The following is a 20662-nucleotide window of genomic DNA, read 5'->3' as shown; positions in this document are numbered from 1 at the left end:
TTGTGGGTCTGGTGTGGATTTGGGACTGGAGGGAGGGAGGCTGGTGGGCCATCAAAGTGCCAGATAGAAAGACAAAATATAGGTGGGGAGTAGGAATGCATGCCCAAGAAAGGCATCCTTATCCACTCACGGTTATGATGAGGTTCTTCTTAAATGTCCGATCCTTGGCATATCTGTCTTTATGGGTAAAAAGATGGTTATCGCTTTCATCCCATATCGTAGAGGCAGCGGGTAGAGCTGCTACCACGAGGCTGTGTGTTCAGGCAAGAGTGAAGAAACCTCCCCCAACCCACCAAGGGTCAATTCAGTGACCAATCAGGGTTACAGATGTGGCCACATGACATGGACTACATTTCCCAGGATACCTTAACTACATTTACCATGATGCATATCCCTTAAGGGGACAGCTCTCAATTCCTAAATATCCAAAATCCCATTAACTATAAACTGTCTAGACAGCACATGCCCCCCGCCCTACTCAGGACCAGTGGATATATGGAGAGTGTAGGGCAAAGGCCAGCAGGCTCTGTGGGGCCTGGCCTCCATTGCTCTGCTGCTCTGGATAATCCTGCTTGTAGGAATTAAATTCTTTTACACATCCATTGCGGGTCTGGTGTGGATTTGGGACTGGAGGGTGGGGGGGCTGGTGGGCCACCAAAGTGCCAGATAGAAAGACAAAATATGGGCGGGGAGTAGAGATGCATGCCCAAGAAAGGCTCCTGGCTGGGAATTGGGCTATCGGTCGGGGACCGCCTGGGGCCCTGCGTGGGAATAACATCCGTGGGTCTGCTTGAAGAGGGCTGTAGAGTTTCCTGCGTGGTTCACTGGGGTTGGGGGGGGGAGGGCTGGGTGCGAATTGAATGCCCAGGGCATGTAAGGACTCCATTCTGCCACACAGTCTGTCTGCAGCCATCTTGCGCTTGGCATTCCCCTGCTGGATCAGGTGAAGGGGAGGGACAGGGAACGGTGGCAGCTGCCCTCAGCCCCTCCTCCCCTTTGACCCCCTGGCTGGGCAGGCCTGGGGCAGACAGCGCTTGTGACAGAGGCAGACCTGCTGGGAGGCCAAACCAGAGCTCGCTGGAGTCTGAACCTGGGCAGTCAGCGCCCTTCTGATGGGCTTCAAACATTTTAGCAAAGCGTTCTCTGCCCCGTTGCTGGGTGGGCGTGGCCATGGTGGGTGTGGCCTAGTCAGCCTCCTGCACCACGGGGAGTGGATTTTCACCCTCCCCGGGCTCCGGAGGCTTTCCTCAAGCCTCCAGGAGGGTGCAAATGGCCTCCCCTGGGCTCTGGAGGCTCTCTGGAAACAGGCCCGTTTCCGGCCTTCCCAAACTTCCAGGAGGCCTGCTTTTTTTTGCCCTCCCTGAACCTCTGTGCGCACCTTGCACTTACCTGTATCCAAAACGGGCCACATGGGGACTCCTGGGTGGGGGGGGCAGGATTTGGGGGGGGTTCTCTGAACTGCACAGAATCTTAGCTAGGGGCTCTCCCGAACCCCTGCAAACCCCCCCAGCAGCCCAGCCCTGCTTCCGGGCCTTTGTTGACTAGGCTGCCCGGCGGGACAAAGACCTGCAGAAGCGCCCCACCCTCCTAGCCAGTCAGCATTGCTCCTGGGCCAGCACAAGCGAATGGGGCCACCTGATCGGTGAAGGCTGCCCTGTCCTGATCCAGCCCTTGGGCAGAACCCAGGCTGCCAAAGCGACTCTCACAGCACCCTCGAGAAGCCGGAGAGCCTCCGTCTCCTCGCAGGCCCCAGGTGGTGCCACCTGCCCTCAGGCAGTGCCAAGGGGAGAAGAGGCCCTCGGGGAATGGGCAGGGTGGGAGGGGCAGGATCTTGGCCTTCCTCCACTCGGGGTGCCTGCTGCTGCTGAGCTCAGCACTTCCTGGGCCAAATGACGCCCTCGGTCGTGGGCCACTGGAAGAGCCCCTGGCTGAGGAAACCCCAAGGCAGCCCTCACGGAGCCCTTATCTCCGGAGCTCTTATCTCCAAGGCCTGCTTTCCATGAGGCCGGGCTTCCTTGAGGGGGCGGATGAGAAACCACAGATAGGAGTCTACGTTCGTAAGCAGTTCGAGGAAGGCAGAGGGGGGCGGGTGTAAACAAAAAATAAAAAAGATCCCGTAAAAGATCACACGGGAAACTCCTTGTTCTTCACCAAACCCACCGAACCCCTCGTTTGGCTGAGGAGACGCTCCCTGCCCGGACCTACGGCCATTGGCCCCTGGGACCCCCTCCCTTGTTCTCTCTTGGCATCCAGAGGAGGGCAGCTGCAGAGGGGGCCCATGGGCCAATGGGTATTTAAGACTTGTAGACTTCAACTCCCAGAATTCCTCAGCCAGCATGACAGCCATGTTGTGGCCTCAAGCAGGGGGTCTCCAAACTTGGCCACCTTAAGACTTGTGGACTTCAACTCCCAGAATTCCCCAGACAGCTATGCTGGCTGAGGAATTCTGGGAGTTGAAGTCCACAAGTCTTCAAGTGGCCAAGTTTGGGGACCGTTGGCAACAGGGTGAGATGCCTCTTTTGGGTTAGGGGTCTGGTTGCAGCATAAAGATTTCAGAGGGTCAGGTGAATGCGATCCCCGCCCCGCCCCCAAAAGGAAAGTTTCCTCTTGTGTTCTCTCTTCCGGGGCTGCCATAAGTCCTGTCTGCCTGATGACTGGCAGAAACGTGCCTCCTTTGTGTGCCCACATCCTGGGCCCTGCGGCTGCCTTCTGCTGGGCCAGCTGGACGTGTGGACCAAGAAACCCTCGGGGCCTCCCCTTCCCTAGCTTTGCTCCCAGGGGAGGCTTCGCGGTAGTTCTCCCATGGCTTCCGGTGCCTTTGTGTGGTGCCTCGAGGGCCCCTGGCACCTTCCCTGGACCCCTGAGCAGAGCAAGGGAAGCAGCAGCCAGGGGATGGGCCTGGGGGCTGCAAAAAGGCAGTCAAGGCTACCCCAGGGAGGGAGGGAGGGAGGCTGGAATTTTTAAGGTGACACTAGGCCCTCAAAGCTTTGTAACTCCACTCTGCAAAGGGTAGGGACTTCCCCAACCCCACCATGGTTTTCTCTCCTGGCAGAAGGAGCCAAGAGCAGGGGGAATCCCAAGCAGGAGAGTTTGGCCCTGCAGACCACAGCGGCCCCACTGCCTGACCTTAGGAGTGGCTGGGGAAGGAGTCCGAAGCGAGAGGGCCTGCAGACACCCAAAGACTGCCGAAGTGGAGCTACCAAGAGCCTTGTCCGGCAGTAGCCAGTCAGCCGTCCCCCAGACAGGACTGGGGAGCCACAGGTTGACTTTGTCACCTCGCCTCACCTCCTTGCTCCTTGGTCTTGCTTCCTGCTTCATCTTCTGGCAGCTAAATTCCACAGGTGACCTCTGTGTGCAGGTGAAGTTATCCCTCCTTTTGGCTACTGGGTGATCCTCTTTAAGAGGCATGGAGCCTTACTTGCCCTCGCCGAGCGTATCTCCTTTTTCCCCCCAAATTTTGTTTCAAGTCACATTTCTTCCTACGGAGGAGCTTCTGTTCTTTGATGGCTTCTCTGACACAAACGACAGCCGACAGGTTCCCGAGGCTCTTCCGAACACATTCTTCCTACTTTTCACATCTTGGTAGAAATCTTCCAGCTCAGAATCCAGAACTCAGCTTAGCAAAGTGGTGGCATTGTATCTTTTTGGAGTTTCTTGTCTCCAATTTTTGGCTGAATAGAGACAAGCAGTCCAACACTACAAAGACTTCCATGCAAAGTTCATTTTATTGGATTATATCAGGCATCCTTAAAGTATAACTCACAGTTATGTTGAGATTCATCTAATGTCCAATCTTTGCCTCAATAGTTGCCTCGATAGTGTGAAAAAATGGTTATTTTCATCCCATAAGTGTTATATCAAGGAAGACTCCAGCATATGCTGGGGTCCAGGTGATAATGCCCAAAAATCTCTCTCAGCCCACCAGAAATCAATCCAGTGACCAATCAGGATTACAGATGTGACCACATGACATGAACTACATCTCCCAAGAGGCATGAACTACATTTCCCATGAAGCATTCCCTTAAGGGGACAGCTCTCATTCCCAAACTAACTATATACTGTCTAACCAGCACAAGGAGGCAGAACATCCTTTGATGGAGAACGCATCTCAGGTGGCTCCAGCTCTCTCACTTACCTGCCTAGCATTCCTAGTCGCTTCGAGGCTTTGTTGAGTCTTCCAGTCTCTTTGTCAGCCGGACTTCTCTTGGAAAGGCCATCCAGCCAACCATGGTCTGCTCTGGCCCTCTGGGACCAGTTTCTCCTGAGGCTCATAGCTGCTCTTCCTCCAGGCCTCCTGAAGGCCCAGGGACCCTGAGCTCTTCTCCATGGCCTCCTCTGACTGGCTTTTGTCTTCTGGGTGCCGCTGTCTCCCTGTAAGCACCCCGTCTCCAAACTTCCCCACCTCCCATGATAGATGGCGGGGGGGAGGTCAGGCCTGCCTCCCTCTCCTTACTTTCCCTGCCCAGAGAAGGGGACAATTGTCTGAACACTTGCAGCCTCCTTCTTCGGGGAAGGAAACAAACAGGCTCTGGAGGAAATTCCCTCTCCAGGCTGGGCTAACGTACCCACCACAAAGGACCTCTTGCCCCTGACCCTCCTGCCAGATTCCTGAGTGTTTCCTCAATGAATCCTTTGGAGAGCCTCGTCTTTCGATAAATCTGGTCTTCCTTCTTTTTCCTTTATTTAGAACTTTGAGCTTTAAGAATTCCTCCTCCAGTCACATTAGCTCAGGAATTCTGGGAGGTGAAGTCCACCAGTCTTAAACTTGCCAAGGTTGATCTGGAATAGGGGTCTCCAACCTTGGCAACTTTAAGCCTGGTGGACTTCAAGTCCCAGAATTCCACAGTCAGCTGGCTGCAGAATTCTGGGAGTTGAAGTCCGCCAGGCTTAAAGATGCCAAGGTTGGAGACCTCTGATTTAGAACGTATAAGGCCACCCAGCTCTACAGCCACTTGGGGCAACATACAATACAATCCAGTGGTGGGATTCCATTTTTTTTACTACCGGTTCTGTGGGCGTGGCTTAGTGGGTGTGGCAGGGGAAGGATACTTGTAAATCTCCAGTCAGAGGTGGCATTTGCCGGTTCTCCAAACTACTCAAAATTTCCGCTACCCGTTCTCCAGAACTGGTCAGAACCTGCTGAATGCCGCCTCTGATACAATCAGTCATTCAACCGCAAGCAAACCTCACTTCTTTCAGGTACCTACTCCAAAACTGTCTCCCATGCAGGCCCCCCAAGCCAGCTTTCCAGGTTCTATGGCCCCCAGCCAATCTTGAGAAGAGGGGAAGTCATGTTTGCCACTCGACCCACATCTCCACGGAGCCTCTGCAAGGCGGTTTCCTCTCACGGTGGCACGGTTGGGCCGCGTCCTCTCTTTTTTCTCATGGCTCTCTCATGCTTTTGCAGAAGTCAGGGAACAGCCTAGCCAGAACACCCAGAGGCTGCTTTCCAATGCTAGCAACAGCCTGCGCACCCGAGTTGAATCTCTCTGCTATTGCCCTGTCTTCCAGCTCGTTCTGCTCTGCACCCTTAAGGTGGTTTTGGTTATCTTGGCTTGTTTGCTGATTCTGAGGGGGGGGGGATGTCTGGAATCCCCAGGCTCAAGTCATAGACAGCAGCACCTAATTCTAGGGTGCTTTACAAATGAACAACTTCCTGTTGGAATTTCTCCTTACCTATCATGGCTGGTGTCTCATCGCTTTCAGGGGTGGTACTGAGGACAGCCTGTCTTAGCCTTACTCTGGAAACTCTGACTTGTTCTAGTGAGAATATTTTTTTTTCTATTACACCCCTGCAAACCAGAGTGAGTAAGATTCCTTCCCCAAAAAATAGCCTTCCTCTTTTTCGCCAGGTTCCAGCCTGTGGCATCTCAGGGGTTAGGCAGGACCAGTCTTGGCAACTCCATTGTGGGATGGCTGGTGGCCAAATCCTGTGACTTCCTTTCTGTGGCTGGGCTGTAGGTGCAGGGACAGCACCCACCCACCCACCCGGGGCTGCTAAAGATGTAACTTGAGGCCATCCTTGTTTCCAGCGAATGTCTTCATTAACCTTTGGGCTTAGCATCCTGCATAATGTGTGTGGCAGTCCAAGGAAAAACAGATACCAACCAATTTCCCTGGGATTCTGCTTTATCCGAGGCAGACCTGAGTCATCCATGTTTGTAGCCTGCTCAGGTGAGCCAAGGTTACCGAACAAAGATTTAAGGTTCAGAAAGGCAGCATAACTCTAGCTGGCCCAGCGTTTAGGTGGCCCCTTGTAAGCCTTCCTCCTACGTGTATCTTTCCGTCTCTGGCAGACTTTCGTGGCACCCTGGCGTGACTCTCTGGCCTGCAGCCTGACACAGCTTCTCCCAGCCTTTGCGCAAGGAATGGGGGCAAGGCAGCCATTCTGCCCCATGGATGTTTTGCCATCTCTCCTTTGACAGCAGAGTGGACCTTGGCAGGGAGGGGGTGGCTCAGAAGTAAAGCAGGAGGCACCTTGTTGCAGTTGTAACTGGGGACTCCCTCCTCCTCCCCCCCCCAAAAAAATTTATCCTTTCCAACTCTCACCTCTTCCTTGCAACAACCTGACCTTGTAGTTATGTGTTGGTCCAGGGTCTGGAGGGAGACCACAGAGGGTCCACCGGCTGCTGCCCCAAGAAGGAAAGGAGCATAGACATAATTCTTTTCCCATTTCATGGGCATTTGAAATTGAACAACTGTGAAGTCACCTGAAAGCTCACTGAAAGGAATGAAAATGCCTATTTTAGTGTCTTAGTGCAGGAGTTGCCAACCTTTTGGACCTCAGGGACTACCAAACTCATAATTTTAAATCCCGCAGACCAGAGACTCTGGGAAAAATCCCAAAAAATGTCTGCAGGAAAATCCCCCACCTCGTTTTCCTACCAATCGATCATTCTTTATTTGGGATCGCAGGATACCGTCTCCAGCTCCGCTCTCAGGGGGAGAGAGAGAGAGAGAGAGAGACTTTTGGCTTCATGCAAGGAAAGCAGCAGAAGTAGCAGAAGTCTTTCTTTCTCTCCCCCAAACTCCGCCAGAAACGAGTCTTTGTGAGACTTGCCACACCGGCGCAACCTCTTGGAGCAGGAGGCCTTGCAGGGTCCCCAAGATTCATTTGGAGTTTGGGGGAGAGAAAGAAAGGCTTTTGCTGCTTTCCTTGCATGCAGCCAAAAGCAGAAGACGAAAGGAGCGGAAAGGAGCAGCCCGGTGGCCAGGCCAGGCTTGTGGGGTGAATGGGACAAGTTCCCCCCCTCCACCCTTTCCCCCCTCCCCTCACTACCTTGTGTTGTTCGCAATGCAAGCGACACAAGCCTTGTGTTCCCACAGGACATGTGGGCAGCACAGCCTTGTGTTCCCACGCAGCCTGGATTAATTGCTTTGGGGGGGACATTTCTCTGTGGACCACCAAAATTTTCTCGCGGACCACCAGTGTTCCCCGGCCCACTGTTTGGCGACCACTGTCTTAGTGGGCCTGCTCATTTTGCTGGCTGGAGGCCAGGGTCTGGGGCAGCTGAGGATCTGATCCATGGCTCTGAACCACTGAGCTTCCCCCTGTAGAACTGGGGCTGAAGCTCCTAAGGAAGACCAGACATGGGCACCACTGTTGGGAGGGATCTGCTGTGGTTGGACCAGTCGGGTTCTGCATGTAGCATCTTATTAACCTCTCCTGTGAGCTAAGTGGAAGAATTCAGCTGGGAGAGCTTCTCGTGCTCCAATGGAGAGCCTCCTGCCCATCCTGTGGGCAGATTCTCTCCAATTTCTCAATGGGGCCTCCCCCTTTGGTTGTGGACCCCAGATTCACAGTAGAGCCACAGGAAATGTTGCAAAAGGTCAGGGAGTCTTGGTGAACCATGCACTGAACACAAGCCAAACTGGTTATGCAGTTGCAGAAAAAGCCAACCCGGCTACATCAAGGGAAGCCGACTGCCAAGCTTATCAGAGATCATAGTTCCTTTTTTTATTCTGCACTGGTCAGATCACGCCTAGAATATTTTCACCAGATTCTGGGCATTGCATTTAGGAAAGACACAGACATGGAGGACCCAAAGAAGATCAGAGCCAGGAAAGAGCAGCCCACAAGGAACTCCTGGAGGCTGCGTGTTTACCCAGGCTTGGAGAAGAGCCGCAAATATCAGAAGAGGGACAGGTGGAAGGCAGGGCAGAGTCATTCCAGAAGGCACAACAAGAAAGAATGGAGCTAAATTGCAAAAAAAATGTTGGTCGGGTATCAGCAAAATTCTCCTAAGGGTCAGGTTCTCCAAGACTGGAAGACGTTGCCCTGGGAGTCTGTGGACGCTTCTTGGTTGGAGGTACGCCAAACATGGGGTGGAGAGAAGGGGGGCATCTGTCACTGTCACTGTACAGCGGGGGTCCCCAAACTTGGCAACTTTAAGACTTGTGGACTTCAACTCCCAGAATTCTCATGGCCAGCATAGCTATGGGGACCTCTGGTTTAGAGCAACTGCATTGGCCTCCTTTTCTCGTGTGTCCTCCGCGCTTGGAGAGTGAACTTGAGGGCCCACACAAAGCGTGTCCACCCTCTGCTTTGGAAGCCATGGAACAACTACTGCAAAAGGCTCCCCCGGGAGCAAAGCTAGGGAAGGGGAGGAGGCCTTGAGGCTTTCTTGGCCTACATGTCCAGCTGGCCCAGCAGAAGGCAGCTGCAGGGCTCAGGATGTGAGTACATGAGGGAGGCACATTCCTGGCAGTCATCGGGCAGACAGGACTTATGGCAGTCCGGGAAGAGTGAGCACAGAAGAAACTTTCCTTTTGGGGGGGACAGGTCGCATTCAGCTGACCCTCCTACTCTTATGCTGCAGCCAGACCCCTAACTCAAAAGAGGCAGCTCACACCGTCTTACCTCAAGTTCACTCCCAAACTTGGCAACTTTAAGACTTAGTGGACTTCAACTCCCAGAATTCTCCAGCCTGCTATGCTATGCTATGCTATGCTATGCTATGCTATGCTATGCTATGCTATGCTATGCTATGCTATGCTATGCTATGCTATGTTATGCTATGCTAGCTGGAGAATTCTGGGAGTTGAAGTCCACAAGTTTAAAAGTTGCCAAGTTTGGAGATCTCTGCTATACAATGAAGCCAAAGATTTCTCCGCAGGGCAGGAGGCCCAGCTGGATGACCCAGCCTCCTTTCCAGCCCTTCTGTTCTGAGGTCCTGGAGAAGCTCATCAGCTAACCCAGCAGAACCTGGCCAGAATCCATAAGAGAACCCCGGAAGGGGCCCATGTGGGGTGCCCACCTTTGGCTGCGTCTTCTGCCAAGTGCAGCCGATCCAGACCTTCCTTGTAAGCCAGCCGTCCTGGGCTCAGGACTTCCCAGGCTGTTGGAAAAGGAAGGACCACCATTTTACTCCAGCCCAAACCCAAGCATCCCTCTGGCATCCATCCCCCCAAGCCTAGTTGTCAGTGGGGCCAGGAAGAGGCTGCCTTGGCCATAGCAGCTCCCTCTCTGCAAGGGAGAGTCCTGGGGCAGGGATGCACTGACAGCTTCTCCCTCCCCTGCCCGCCCCCTCCTCCTGTGTCAGAGGTTTCCTCCCCCCTCCCCCATCAGAAATGGTATATTAGGTCAGTCCTCCTCCTGCCTTCCACTCAGAGGACCAGAGGACCCACAGAGAGGTGAGTGCTCTGGGGGGAAAAGGGGAAGCCAACTCCATGTTCGAAAGGGAAGTAGCAGGGGCCCCAGGGAGGCCCACAGACCCCTCTGCTGGGGGCCTTGGCTGCTGGCGGGGCACGGTTAGAGGTTTCAGGCTTTTTCCCCCCCTCACTTCAAGTCAGTATGGACTCTGGACTCTCCCGGAAATTTTTCTTGCCAAGAGGGAGGAAGGACCGCAGGGGCCCCAGCTAGCTTGGAGTCTCTGCCCCTAGCACAGGAGTCAGCAACTCGTGGCTCCGGAGCTGCATGTGGCTCTTTCATCCCTCTGCTACGGCTTCCTGTCGCTCAAAATACATGTCACGACAACCGCCAATGTGTGTGACATCCCCCGGCATGCGATTTATTGAGCTTTTCGACTCCCGGTAGGCCAACCATGGGTAAATCCAAGAAAAGAAAAGTTTCAGAAGAAAACAGAAGGTTAAATTCAACTACGTATGCCAATTTTGTAGCCACTCAGGAAATAGTCAGGCACGGGAAAGGTTTTGTGGCTCCCGGTGTTTTCTGTGGGAAACAGGTTCCAATGGCTCTTTGAGGGTTTAAGGTTGCCGACCCCTGCCCAGTTCCGGGCTTGGGGGGGGTGATGCTCAAGGGAGGAGCTGGGTTTGGGCCTTTGGAGCTTCCCAACCTTAACCTCACAGCAGAACCTCTCTCCTTCCTCCTCCCCAGCCGGGGCCAGTCTCCTACAGCCTCCCTTTGCCTCTCCTCGCACAGATGCCGCTGGGAAAGTGGGCAGCTTTGGTGGCCATGGCCGTGGTGATGGAGACCACGGCTGCTTTCCCCTCCTCACGTAAGTGTCTGTTTTTTTTTCCCAGAGGGGCCCAGAGAGGGCCATGGGTCAGATATCTCGGGTCCTTTGCAGGTGGCTGTGCCCAAAACACCTTCCCTAGAATTCCCCCAAATTTCAGCGGTCTCTTCCACCACCACCACCCAAAAAAAAACCTGAATGGAAAAGCTAGCATTAGTTACCCCAGAAGCGGTGGGAAATTTCTGGCCGAGGGGAAAAGTCACCTGTGTATAGGCAAAGAGGGGCAGAAGAGCAGAACCACCTGCCCTCAAAAATTTCTTCCTTCTTTTCCATGAAGGAAAATTTGCCATCCCTGCCAGAACTTAATGAGGGTTGCAGTTCTGGTAGCCAAGATGAGCAACTAGGAAATTGGAGCCATGGGTACAGGAGGGCTGGGGTGTGTGTGTGTGTGTTAGATATGCCTAGGAGAGGCGCAGAAGTTGGGAAGCGGGCAAAGGGCAGAGCCAGCCCTCGCCATATCTTCCGCACAACGGCCACCAGAAGACAGCAGGCAAGGAAGGCTCCGCTTCTCCCAGGTGGGATTCTACTGGTTCAGACCGGTTCGTACGAACCGGGTGTTAAAATTTGCATCTGGTTCACTGAATCGGTATTTGAACCAATCAGCTAGTCCCTCTCACCCCTCCCTCCCCTCCCAGGAGTTTCCAAGCCGCCCATTTTTTTATGCAGGTAAATGCAGGGTCCACACAGAGGCTGTGGGAGGGGGGGAACGGGCCTTCTGGAAGTATTGGAAGTCCAGAAATGGGCCTGTTTCCAGCTTCTGAAGGGCCTCCGGAGCCTGGAGGGGCTGTTTTTGCCCTTCCCAGAGGCCCGAGGGAAGCCTCCGGACCCTGGGGAAGGTGAAAACAAACAAAAAAAACTCCCTGAAAATCTGGTAGGCCATGCCCACCATGGCCACGCCCACCCCGCAACTGGGCAGCGAACCGGTTGCTTGGATTTTTTAATCCCACCCCTTCCCAGGAAAGAAGCACAGAGTTGTGTGTGTGTGGGGGGGGAGCTTTTCTGGAAGGACAGGAGAGCAGCCAAGCCCCACCTTGCGTGGAGGGAAGGCAGCGCACTGTGCTGAGATGCGCCCTGAGGCTTCTGGGGGCGGCAGCATCCTATCTTCTGCTGCTCTGGAAAACATAGGGCTTTCCTCCCGAAACCTGTGCACCTGAAATTTGGGCCTGGGGTGGAGCTCCCCCTCCCCTCCCCCAGAAAAAAAATCTCTGGCCACCAACTATAGCTGCCCTGAATGCTCAGCTCTGAAACCGCTTCGGGGCTAAAAGCAGGCTGGCCTGGCAGGGGCCCTTCCAGCCCCAGCTGAGTCTCCGTTTTTGCCCTCAGTGCTGATTAAGAACGAAGACGACAGCATAACATGGAGCTGCTCCGGTTCCCCTGGAGAACAAGTGGAGTGGAAGTGGAATGGCAACAGGCTGAAGGACTCGGGCCAAGAGCTCGTCATTAACAACCTGGACATCCCTTATACCGGAAACTATTCCTGCTGGGCCGGACCCCGGCTGCTCCAAAGCTTCTACGTGGTCATGCGGATGAAACATACCTACTTTTTCAAGACGGAAGGTGAGCGGGAAAGAGAGGGCCAGAATTCCTTGGGGTGGGGGTGGGGGCTCATCCCCAGAGCCCCAGCTAGACTCCAGCCTCAGCCTCCACCCCATTTTCCCACCAGCCTTCTGGAATGGCCTTCAAAGGGAAGAAAGCAGGCCTGGGCCGTTCTTCTGTCCCTCCGTCCTGGCCCCCTTCCTGCTAACCCATCCTAAACATCCCAGAAAGCCTGAGGACTGCCTCCATCTTCGCTTGTAGGAAACACGAGGGGGGGAGGACTATTCACCAGCCCCTCCCCCGGGGGGAACAGGAGCTGCCATCTGGGGAGATTGGGATGGGAGGCAGTGGTGGGATTCAAATTTGTTTGATTCTGTGGGCGTGGCATGGCGGGTGTGGCATTGCTTGGTAGGCATAGCAAGGGAAGTTGCTGCAAAATCCCACTCCTTCCCCACTCCCCGTTAACCTGCTTTACAGCTCCGTTCTCCCGTGCAGGGCAACCCAAGAAAACCCAGCCGATCAGCTGGGACTCAATGGGAAGCAGAGAAGAGATGGGATTGTCAGGGCCAGTCAGAGGTGGGATTGTCCGGTTCTATGAACTACTCAAAATTTCCGCTACTGGTCGGAACCTACTGAATCCCACCTCCAATGAGAGGTCTCTGCCAGCTGAGCACAGATGGTGGCAGGACGAGCAGCCGCAGGGATTCTTTCTCAGATGGGCCCTGGGGCAGGTGCCTCTCTTGCTCCAGATTCAGATTCTCGGGGCGCCCCTGTAGGTGGGAGATCAGGAATAGGATTCTACCGGTTTGGACCAGTTCAGGCAAACCGGGTGTTAAATGTTCAACTGGTTCGCTGAACCGGTATTTGAACCGACTGTCTGGCCCTGCCCACCCCACCCCTCCCCTCCTAGGAGTCTCCACGCAGCCCATTTTCAATGCAGGTAAATGCTCTGGGAAGGGGAAAAAACAGTTCCCGCTTCTGGAAGTTGCTCCAGCGTCTGGAGGAGGCCCTAGGGGAAGCCTCTGGACCCTGGGGAAGGTGAAAAATGGCCCTCCGGAAGTTCCGGTAGGCCACGCCCACCCAGCAACTGGGCAGCCAACCGGTTACTGGGATTTTTGAATCCCACCCCCTGTGGGAGGTGCCCCGTGGGCTGCTGCAGGAAGAGGGGCCTGGACTCGCCCTGACTTCTTTCCCCTGGCTCTTGCAGGAACAAAGGAAGAACCGGCCATTACCTGCTGGGCTCCGTCCTACAATGGCACCTTGAACTGTTCCTGGAACTCTCAGAACGCGGCGATTTTTCTGGCCCGCCTGAAACACCAGTGAGTAGCCCTGACCCTCCTTCCTCTTGGCATTGTGCATTGAGCATCGCCGCAGCAAGGAAAAGGGGACCTCTGAGCATGCGGAGAGCCTCCACCCACTCCCGGTGCCTTCTCTTTGCAGGGACACAGAGGCTGAGCTGTGCTCCACGGAGGTGGCTCTCCCTGGGAACAGCAGGGTGCAGGTCCAGTTAAAGAATTGTTCCTTCTGTTCTTACGCCGAAGAAACGCCCGTCACGCCCCTCGTCCTGGTGCTGAAGGGGCTTTCTCGAGATGGCGGCTACAGCGAAGTGGAGAAGACCTTCTTCTTGTGGGATGTCGGTATGGATGGCACCCAGGGGGGGGCCTTCAAATATTTCAGCAAGGGGTTCTCTGCCCGGTTGCTGGGTGGGTGTGGCCATGGTGGGCGTGGGTGTGGCCATGGTGGGCGTGGGTGTGGCCATGGTGGGCGTGGGTGTGGCCATGGTGGGCGTGGCCTAGTTGGCCTACTGCACCATGGCAGGGGGGCGTTTTCGCCCTCCCCAGGCTCCCGAGGTTTTCCTCGAGCCTCCGGGAGGGTGAAAATGGCCTCCCGGGGCTCCGAAGGCTTTCCGGAAGCCAGAAACAGGCCCATTTCCAGCCTTCCCACACTTCCGGAAGGCCCATTTTTCACCCTCCCTGAGCCTCTGCCCGCACCCTACACACCTGAATCCAAAACGGGGGGCCCGTGGGAATTTCTGGGAGGGGCAGGGTGGGGTGGACGGGGCCAGCCAGGAGTGGGATTTGGGGGTTCTCCAAACTGTGAAGGATCTTAGCTAGGGGCTCTCCCGAACTCCTGCTAACCCCCAGCAGCCCATCCCTGATGGCACCAGCCTCCCCGCCTTCTCACGCAGGACCCCCATCCCGGAGATTGGAAGGCCCAACCCAGCGGTCTGAGTCCTCCAACCATTGCATCTGTGACCCCCACACACACCTCTCTCCCGCTCCTGCCAGTCTCCCCCTCAGCTCACGAGTGACCTGTGACCCCCGGGGACGTTGCAGGGAGCTGGCAAACCTCTCTGGCCTCCCCTTCGATCAGTGTCCACTTGGGCAGAGCGTCTCCTGCCATAACTGACTACCCCCTCCCTGCCTTAGAAAATTTGGGGAGGGGTAGAAGAGCTGAGCCCCCTGACCTCAAAAGTTTCTTTCCTTGAAGGAAAGAAGAGGGGGGATGGGCTCCTTCCAGGCTGGCTTTTTCGCCCTTTCTCTTGGGCCTCTGGAGGGAGGGGGCCAGGGGGCCAGGTGGAAAAGGTCTGATGGGACCCTTGCTCTCCTTGCAGTGAAGCCTGACGCTCCTGCCTACCTGAATATCACAGGGCGGAAGGTGTCCTGGGCTCCCCCTGCCTCCTGGGACCTGCCCACCACCTACTTCCCCTTGCAGTACAGCCTTCGGCTGGAGTCAGCTTCCGGCAGACACGAGAACTTTCTCCTCGTAAGTAAACCTTCTGGGCTTATCATTCATCCAGTGGTGGTATTCATTTTTTTTTTTTTTACTACCGGTTCTGTGGGTGTGGCTTGGTGGGCCTGATGTGGCTTGGTGGGTGTGGCATGGCTTGGTGGGCGTGCCTTGGTGGGCGGGGCAGGGGATGGATATTGCAAAATCCCATTCCCTCCCCACTCTTGGGGGAAGTAAAATCCCTGTAAAATTACTGTAAAATCCCCTGTAATCCCCTGTAAAATCCCCTGTACTGTAATTACTGTAAAATCCCCCTTCCCTCCCCACCCCCTAACCTGCTTTCCAGCTCCGTTCTCCCATGCAGGGCAACCAAAGGAGACCCAGCCAATCAGCTGGGACTCAATGGGAGGCAGAGAAGAGATGGGGTTGGCGGGGCCAGTCCGAGGTGGTATTTGTGGGTTCCCCAAACTACTCCAAATTTCCGCTTCCGGTTCTCTAGAACCGGTCCAAACCGGCTGAATAACACCTCTGCATTCATCCCATTGGGGGGACCGTCTGGATATCTTCGAGTGCCCCCCAAAGCCTATAAGAATCACATAATGTTCAACAGACTCGATCTCTGCATGAACCACGAGTCTCGGGGCGAAGTAGCATAAAGTGCATACAGTGAACAATTGGCTATGCTCATCCCCGGCAGCCATCGGGTGAGGTCCCAGATGATAGCACCCAGGCAGAGACCTGGGACAACTGTCCAGGGTCCTCCCTCACCTTCCCCACCCCCACGCCGGTATACTGTCACTGCACGGGGATGCTCTCTTGAGCCGCTGCAGCTCCTTCTACGGACATGTCCTTTGCCCAGCTGCCAAAGGAAGTTGCATCTTCCTTGTATTATGCCCAGCAGTAGGTACAGATGCCCCCTCCAGGTCAAAGGGAATGAAGGGGAACCGACCTTGCTGGGTAGGCCCCTTGGCCCTGGTGTCCCCTTCTCCCAGTTCAATGGGGCCTTCTTTCCGTTGCAGGCTGAGAAGGAGCTGATCACAGAACAGAAGTGGCACAAGGCGCAGATCCGCTGCCAGGACCCTTTGATCCAGTCGTCTTGGAGCTCTTGGCAGGAATGGAAGAAATGAGGACATAAGCTACAAACTCTCCCCCTCCCTCTGCAGCTCTGCCCCCTCCCCTCCCCGCCACTCGCATATGCAAAATAGGAGCCACCCAAGAGCAGGGGTCTCCAACCTTGGCCCCTTTAAGACTGGCGGACTTCAACTCCCAGAATTCCCCAGGCTTAAAGTGGCCAAGGTTGGAGACTCCTGCCCAAGAGCAATCATGGAAAGCACCTTTAACCCTCCCAGGGCAAAAGCCACCAAAAGGCTCACCTCTCCACCTGCACATTTGTCTGGAGACGGCCCAAGGAGGGGTGGGCTTTGTGAAAAGGGTAAGAAATCCGCTGCCCCCCCAGGCACAGCATCAGAGCTCAGCTGCCTGCCTCAGAGTCTGCCTCCCCCACCAATCAGACCCTGAGGGTTTCCCTCCTCTCCAACTGAAAGGGCCACCCCAATCTCTGCCTTTCTTGGAAAGCAAGCAGCCAAGGGTCAAATAAAGGTTGGTTCTTAATAATCCTCAGCGTTGTGCTCCTTCTAATTGCACGGAAGCCAGGTGGCGATGGCGCCACCTAGCTGCGTAATGAAACCTCTGCAAGTCCACCCCACGGTCCAACCCTTAATAGATCCATTTCCGTTGGAATGGCACCCACTGCAGGGTTAGCCTCCCTGGGCTGCCCCCCCCAATTTCTCCACACACACAACCCATTGGCCGTCCCCTCCCCCTGCAGGCCTGCCACTCTCGCCCAATCGAGGACTTCTGTTGTTTTCTGCCAGGGCATCCCTTACCAAGTGGGGAGCCCAGAGCAACAAAGCTGCTCCGCCCAGATGGGGCAGAGTCCACTGGTGGGATTGAAAAAAAATGTACTACCAGTTCTGTGGGCGTGGCTTGGTGGGCGTGGCTTGGTGGGCATGGCAGGGGAAGGATACTGCAAAAAACCCCATTCCCTCTTTCCCTCACTAACCTGCTTTCCCTCACTAACCTGCTTTCCAGCTCTGTTCTCCTGGGCAGGGCAACCAAAGAAGACCCAGCCGATCAGCTGGGACTCAGTGGGAGGCAGAGAAGAGGTGGGGTTGGCAGGGCCAGTCGGAGATGGGATTTGCCGGTTCTCTGAACTACTCAAAATTTCCACTACCGGTTCTCCAGAACGGGCCAGAACCAGCTGAATACTACCTCTGGCTTCCACCCTCCAAGCAGCCAGTCTCAATCCTTGGTCGGTGAGGGAATGCCCACCTCTGCCAGGCCCGGCAGTCCCACTTCCACACGGAGAGGGGCTGGGGAGAGGGGGAGGAAGAGGCCAAGAAAAGTTGACCCAAAAGGTTCCCCTTCTCCCCCACACCCCCTTTTCAAGTGCAAAGGGGTGAGTGGAGCAGGCCTTCTCTCCCCTCACATTCTCTGTCTGAGACCAGGGACCCCCCGCTCCCACTGAGAGTTGGGGATTTTATGGGGGTGCTGATAAGTCCCACCTCTTCCCTCTCCTCCCAGCAGTCTCCTAAAAGAAGGGAGCTCACACAGAACCCCCATCTTAGCCACCAGCCCGACTTCCTGCCACATCAAGGCCTGGGCAAGCACACTCCCTCTTCCCCAAAGCTCCCTTGGAGGGAGGGCTTCCCAGCTGGGGGTACGTGGGATCCTGTGCTGTCCAGACAGTTTATAGTTAATTGGGATAGTTAGTTAGGAATTGGGAGCTGTCCCCTTAAGGGAATGCATCGTGGTAAATGTAGTTAAGGTATCCTGGGAAATGTAGTCCATGTCATGTAGTCACATCTGTAATCCTGATTGACCCTTGGTGGGTTGGGGGACGTTCCTGCTTTCTTGCTCGGACCCCAGCAGTGTGCTGGCATCTCTCCCCTTTTCTCCACTATTATGGGATGATCACTTTCCTTTTACACCATAAAGTCAACTAATGCAGAGAATTGGGCATTGAGATGAATCTCGACGTAACTGTGAGTTATATTTGAGGATGCCTGATGAACCAATAAAGAGACTTTGTATGGATGCCTTTGCGGAGTTGAAGTCTGTCTACCTTAAATTCAGCTAGTAATTAAAGGACAGAACAGATCCAGAGCCCATATCCTCTCCTCCTGCCTCCACTTCCTAGTTCCTGACCAGGTTTGGCCTCCAGGCAAGCCAAAGAGGAAGCTCTGAATCCTGGCTTTATCCAGCTTCTCTTGCCTCAGATCGTCAGCTTTGAATCTTCAGTGTGCCTGGCATTTGCCGTGGGCAGTGCTACCCTTTTGATTCGCCCAGAAGGTGATTTCTTTTGAAGCTAGAAACGTTTCCTTGGAAGCCGCCAAACTGGCATTTGGCTCCCAGGTGATCAGAACTGAAAAATGCTGGTAGGATATTTCAAGCCAACCGGGAAGTTGTCCTTCAAGATCCAACTCAGGAGCTGCTGAGAAAACCAGAAAACCGCAGGGCAAGGGGTGCCCCAAACAATCTTTGAGGGTGCTGGGGGGGGGCTCATCAGTGACACAGGGACAAATTGCACCCAGACTCACGAAGAGCTCCAACTTCAGTCTCAGCTCCCTGGGCTTCAAAAATTTTAGCCAAGGGTTCTCTGCCCGGTTGCTGGGTGGGTGTGGCCATGATGGGCATGGCCTAGTCAGCCTCCTGCACCATGGTGGGTTTTGCCCTCCCTGGGCTCCGTTCCTCAAGCCTCCTGGAGGGTGAAAACAGCCTCCCCGAGCTCCGGAGGCTCTGTTGAAGCTGGAAACGGGCCCATTTCCGGCCTTTCTGAACTTCCGGGAGGCCATTTTTCACCCTCCCTGAGCCTCTGCACATGCCCTGCACTTATCTGCATCCAAAACAGGTCGCGTGGAGATTCCTGGGTGGGGAGGGGCTGGGGGGCAAGGCCAGCCAGGAGTGGGACTTGGGGATTCTCCGAACTGCACAGAATCTTAGCTAGGGGCTCTCCCGAACCCTTGCAAACCCCCAGCAACCCATCCTTTTCCCACATAGATTTTTAACAGTTGCAAAAAAAAACTCCAAACGGAATGTGCTGTCCAGACAGTATATAGGTAATAGGAATTGAGTTAGTTAAGTTAGAATTGGGAGCTGTCCCTTTAAGGGAATGCCTCATGGTAAATGTAGTTAATGCATCCTGGGAAATGTAGTTCATGTCATGTGGTCACATCTGTAATCCTGATTGGTCACTGAATTGACCCTTGGTTGGGTTGAGGGAGGTTCCTTCACTCTTGCCTGGACCCCAGCAGTGTGCTGGTGCCTCACCCCCTAGTTCCTTCGTTATGGGATGAAAGATCACTATTCTTTTACACTATGAAGTCAGCTGTGCAAAGAATTGGACATTAGATGGATCTCGACATAACCGTGAGTTACCTTGAGGATGCCTAATATAATCCAATAAAGAAACTTTGTATGGAAGACTTTGTAATCTTTATACATTCAGCCAGTAGTTATAAAAGACAGAACACGGAACCTTGCAGGAGGCTCCCTAGAAAAAAACAAAGAACAGAATCTTTGGCGTCTCACCAATGAATATATTTATGAGAAACGAGCGTTTCTGGGCTTCAGGCCATTTTGCCAAGTGTTCATCCTCATTCCGGTCGGTAGACATCCAGGTGATTTGGCAAGGGCTGGCAGGGGATGAGGCTGGAGGACCTCGAAGCAGCGATGCCCAGTCCCTGGTTCCTGCCCCATGGGCAGTTCTCATTCACAAAGCAACTGACCCACACTCCTATTGACTTGCAACCTGAAAGATATATTTCAAACAGCAGTAAAGAGCAAAGATTCTCAGTGAGTTGCCTTCATTTTGGAATTAAGAAGAAGAAAACGTGCTAACTGAAATTTTTTAAATGTAACACCAGAAAGCTAAACAAAATTGTGTTTCAATAAAGTTTTAAATGGATAAAGGGGACAGATATTTTAGCGAACAGAATTTATTTTCTGATAAAAATGCTTTTAAAAATAGCAAAATTAATTAAATCAGATATCCATGGAAATTTTGAATTTGCAAATGAATTGGAGAAATCATTGGCATATAAAATGCAAAAAGAAAAGAAAGTGATACTAAAGTTACAAGAAGGAAATACTGTAATTAGAGATTATGCAAATCTGCAAAAAGTATTTCATATTTTTTATATTATAAAAAGTACTGTATTATACTACTTGATATAAAGGGCCAGAAATTTTGGAAAAAGTTGCAGAATAATTTAATGAAGATTACAGCGAATCAAATATTTGAATGGACATATAATAAAGGAACTCTGTGAAGTTATTAATAAAACTAAAATAGGAAATGCACCTGATCCAAATGGGTTGCCAGCTTCTTAGTAAAAGTGTTTTGAGGATGAGCTTTTAGTTTTTACAACAAACAATATTATTCTACAGAATGGAAAAATTCCTAATACTGGAAAGGGGCATTAATATCTAAAGAGGTACAAGACTGACTTTAGTAAAAAATAATATTTACCAATGTATTGAATAATGATTATAAACAATTTATAGTCATTATTCAGTAAAGATTATTCACAATTTTGACTGAAAGATTGAAGACAATTTTACAGGACTTTAATTATGAAGATCAATGCAGTTTTTATCTAAAAGACAATTATTAGAAATGCTTTGGATGTTCTGGAGAGCTGAAAGTACATAATAAAAAACAAGCTGCACAGATACTCTTAGATGCAGAGACGGTCTTTTATAATTTGAATTGGATTTTCTTGTTTACATTTCTGGAAGATATGAACCTTGGAGATAATTTTATTAAATTGGTAAGATCATACTACTCAGAAAGCACAATTGTTAATGGAGAACTAACAAAACCCTGAGAGAGTCAAAAATGAACAAAACACGGATGCC

General features: G+C 53.2%; 1 protein-coding gene across 1 annotated transcript; it reads left to right on the top strand.

The window, feature by feature from the left end:
• Positions 1–6848: 6848 nt before the first annotated feature.
• LOC113417910 (interleukin-12 subunit beta-like) lies at positions 6849–15870 on the top strand. The gene is made up of 7 exons (XM_087965858.1): positions 6849–6877; positions 10359–10459; positions 11801–12034; positions 13221–13332; positions 13454–13650; positions 14628–14779; positions 15763–15870. Exons 1-7 carry the CDS (start codon positions 6852–6854, stop codon positions 15868–15870), a joined length of 930 nt encoding a protein of 309 aa, XP_087821984.1. The 5' UTR covers positions 6849–6851.
• The last annotated feature ends 4792 nt before the right edge of the window (positions 15871–20662 follow it).

Source organism: Notechis scutatus, chromosome 4 (assembly GCF_049901735.1).
Source record: "Notechis scutatus isolate UNSWTSFEM ecotype Mainland chromosome 4, rNotScu1.2, whole genome shotgun sequence".
NCBI classification, from domain to species: Eukaryota; Metazoa; Chordata; class Lepidosauria; order Squamata; family Elapidae; genus Notechis; species Notechis scutatus.
Note: the sequence above shows the minus strand (reverse complement) of the source record. Positions and strands in the feature narration are given on the sequence as shown.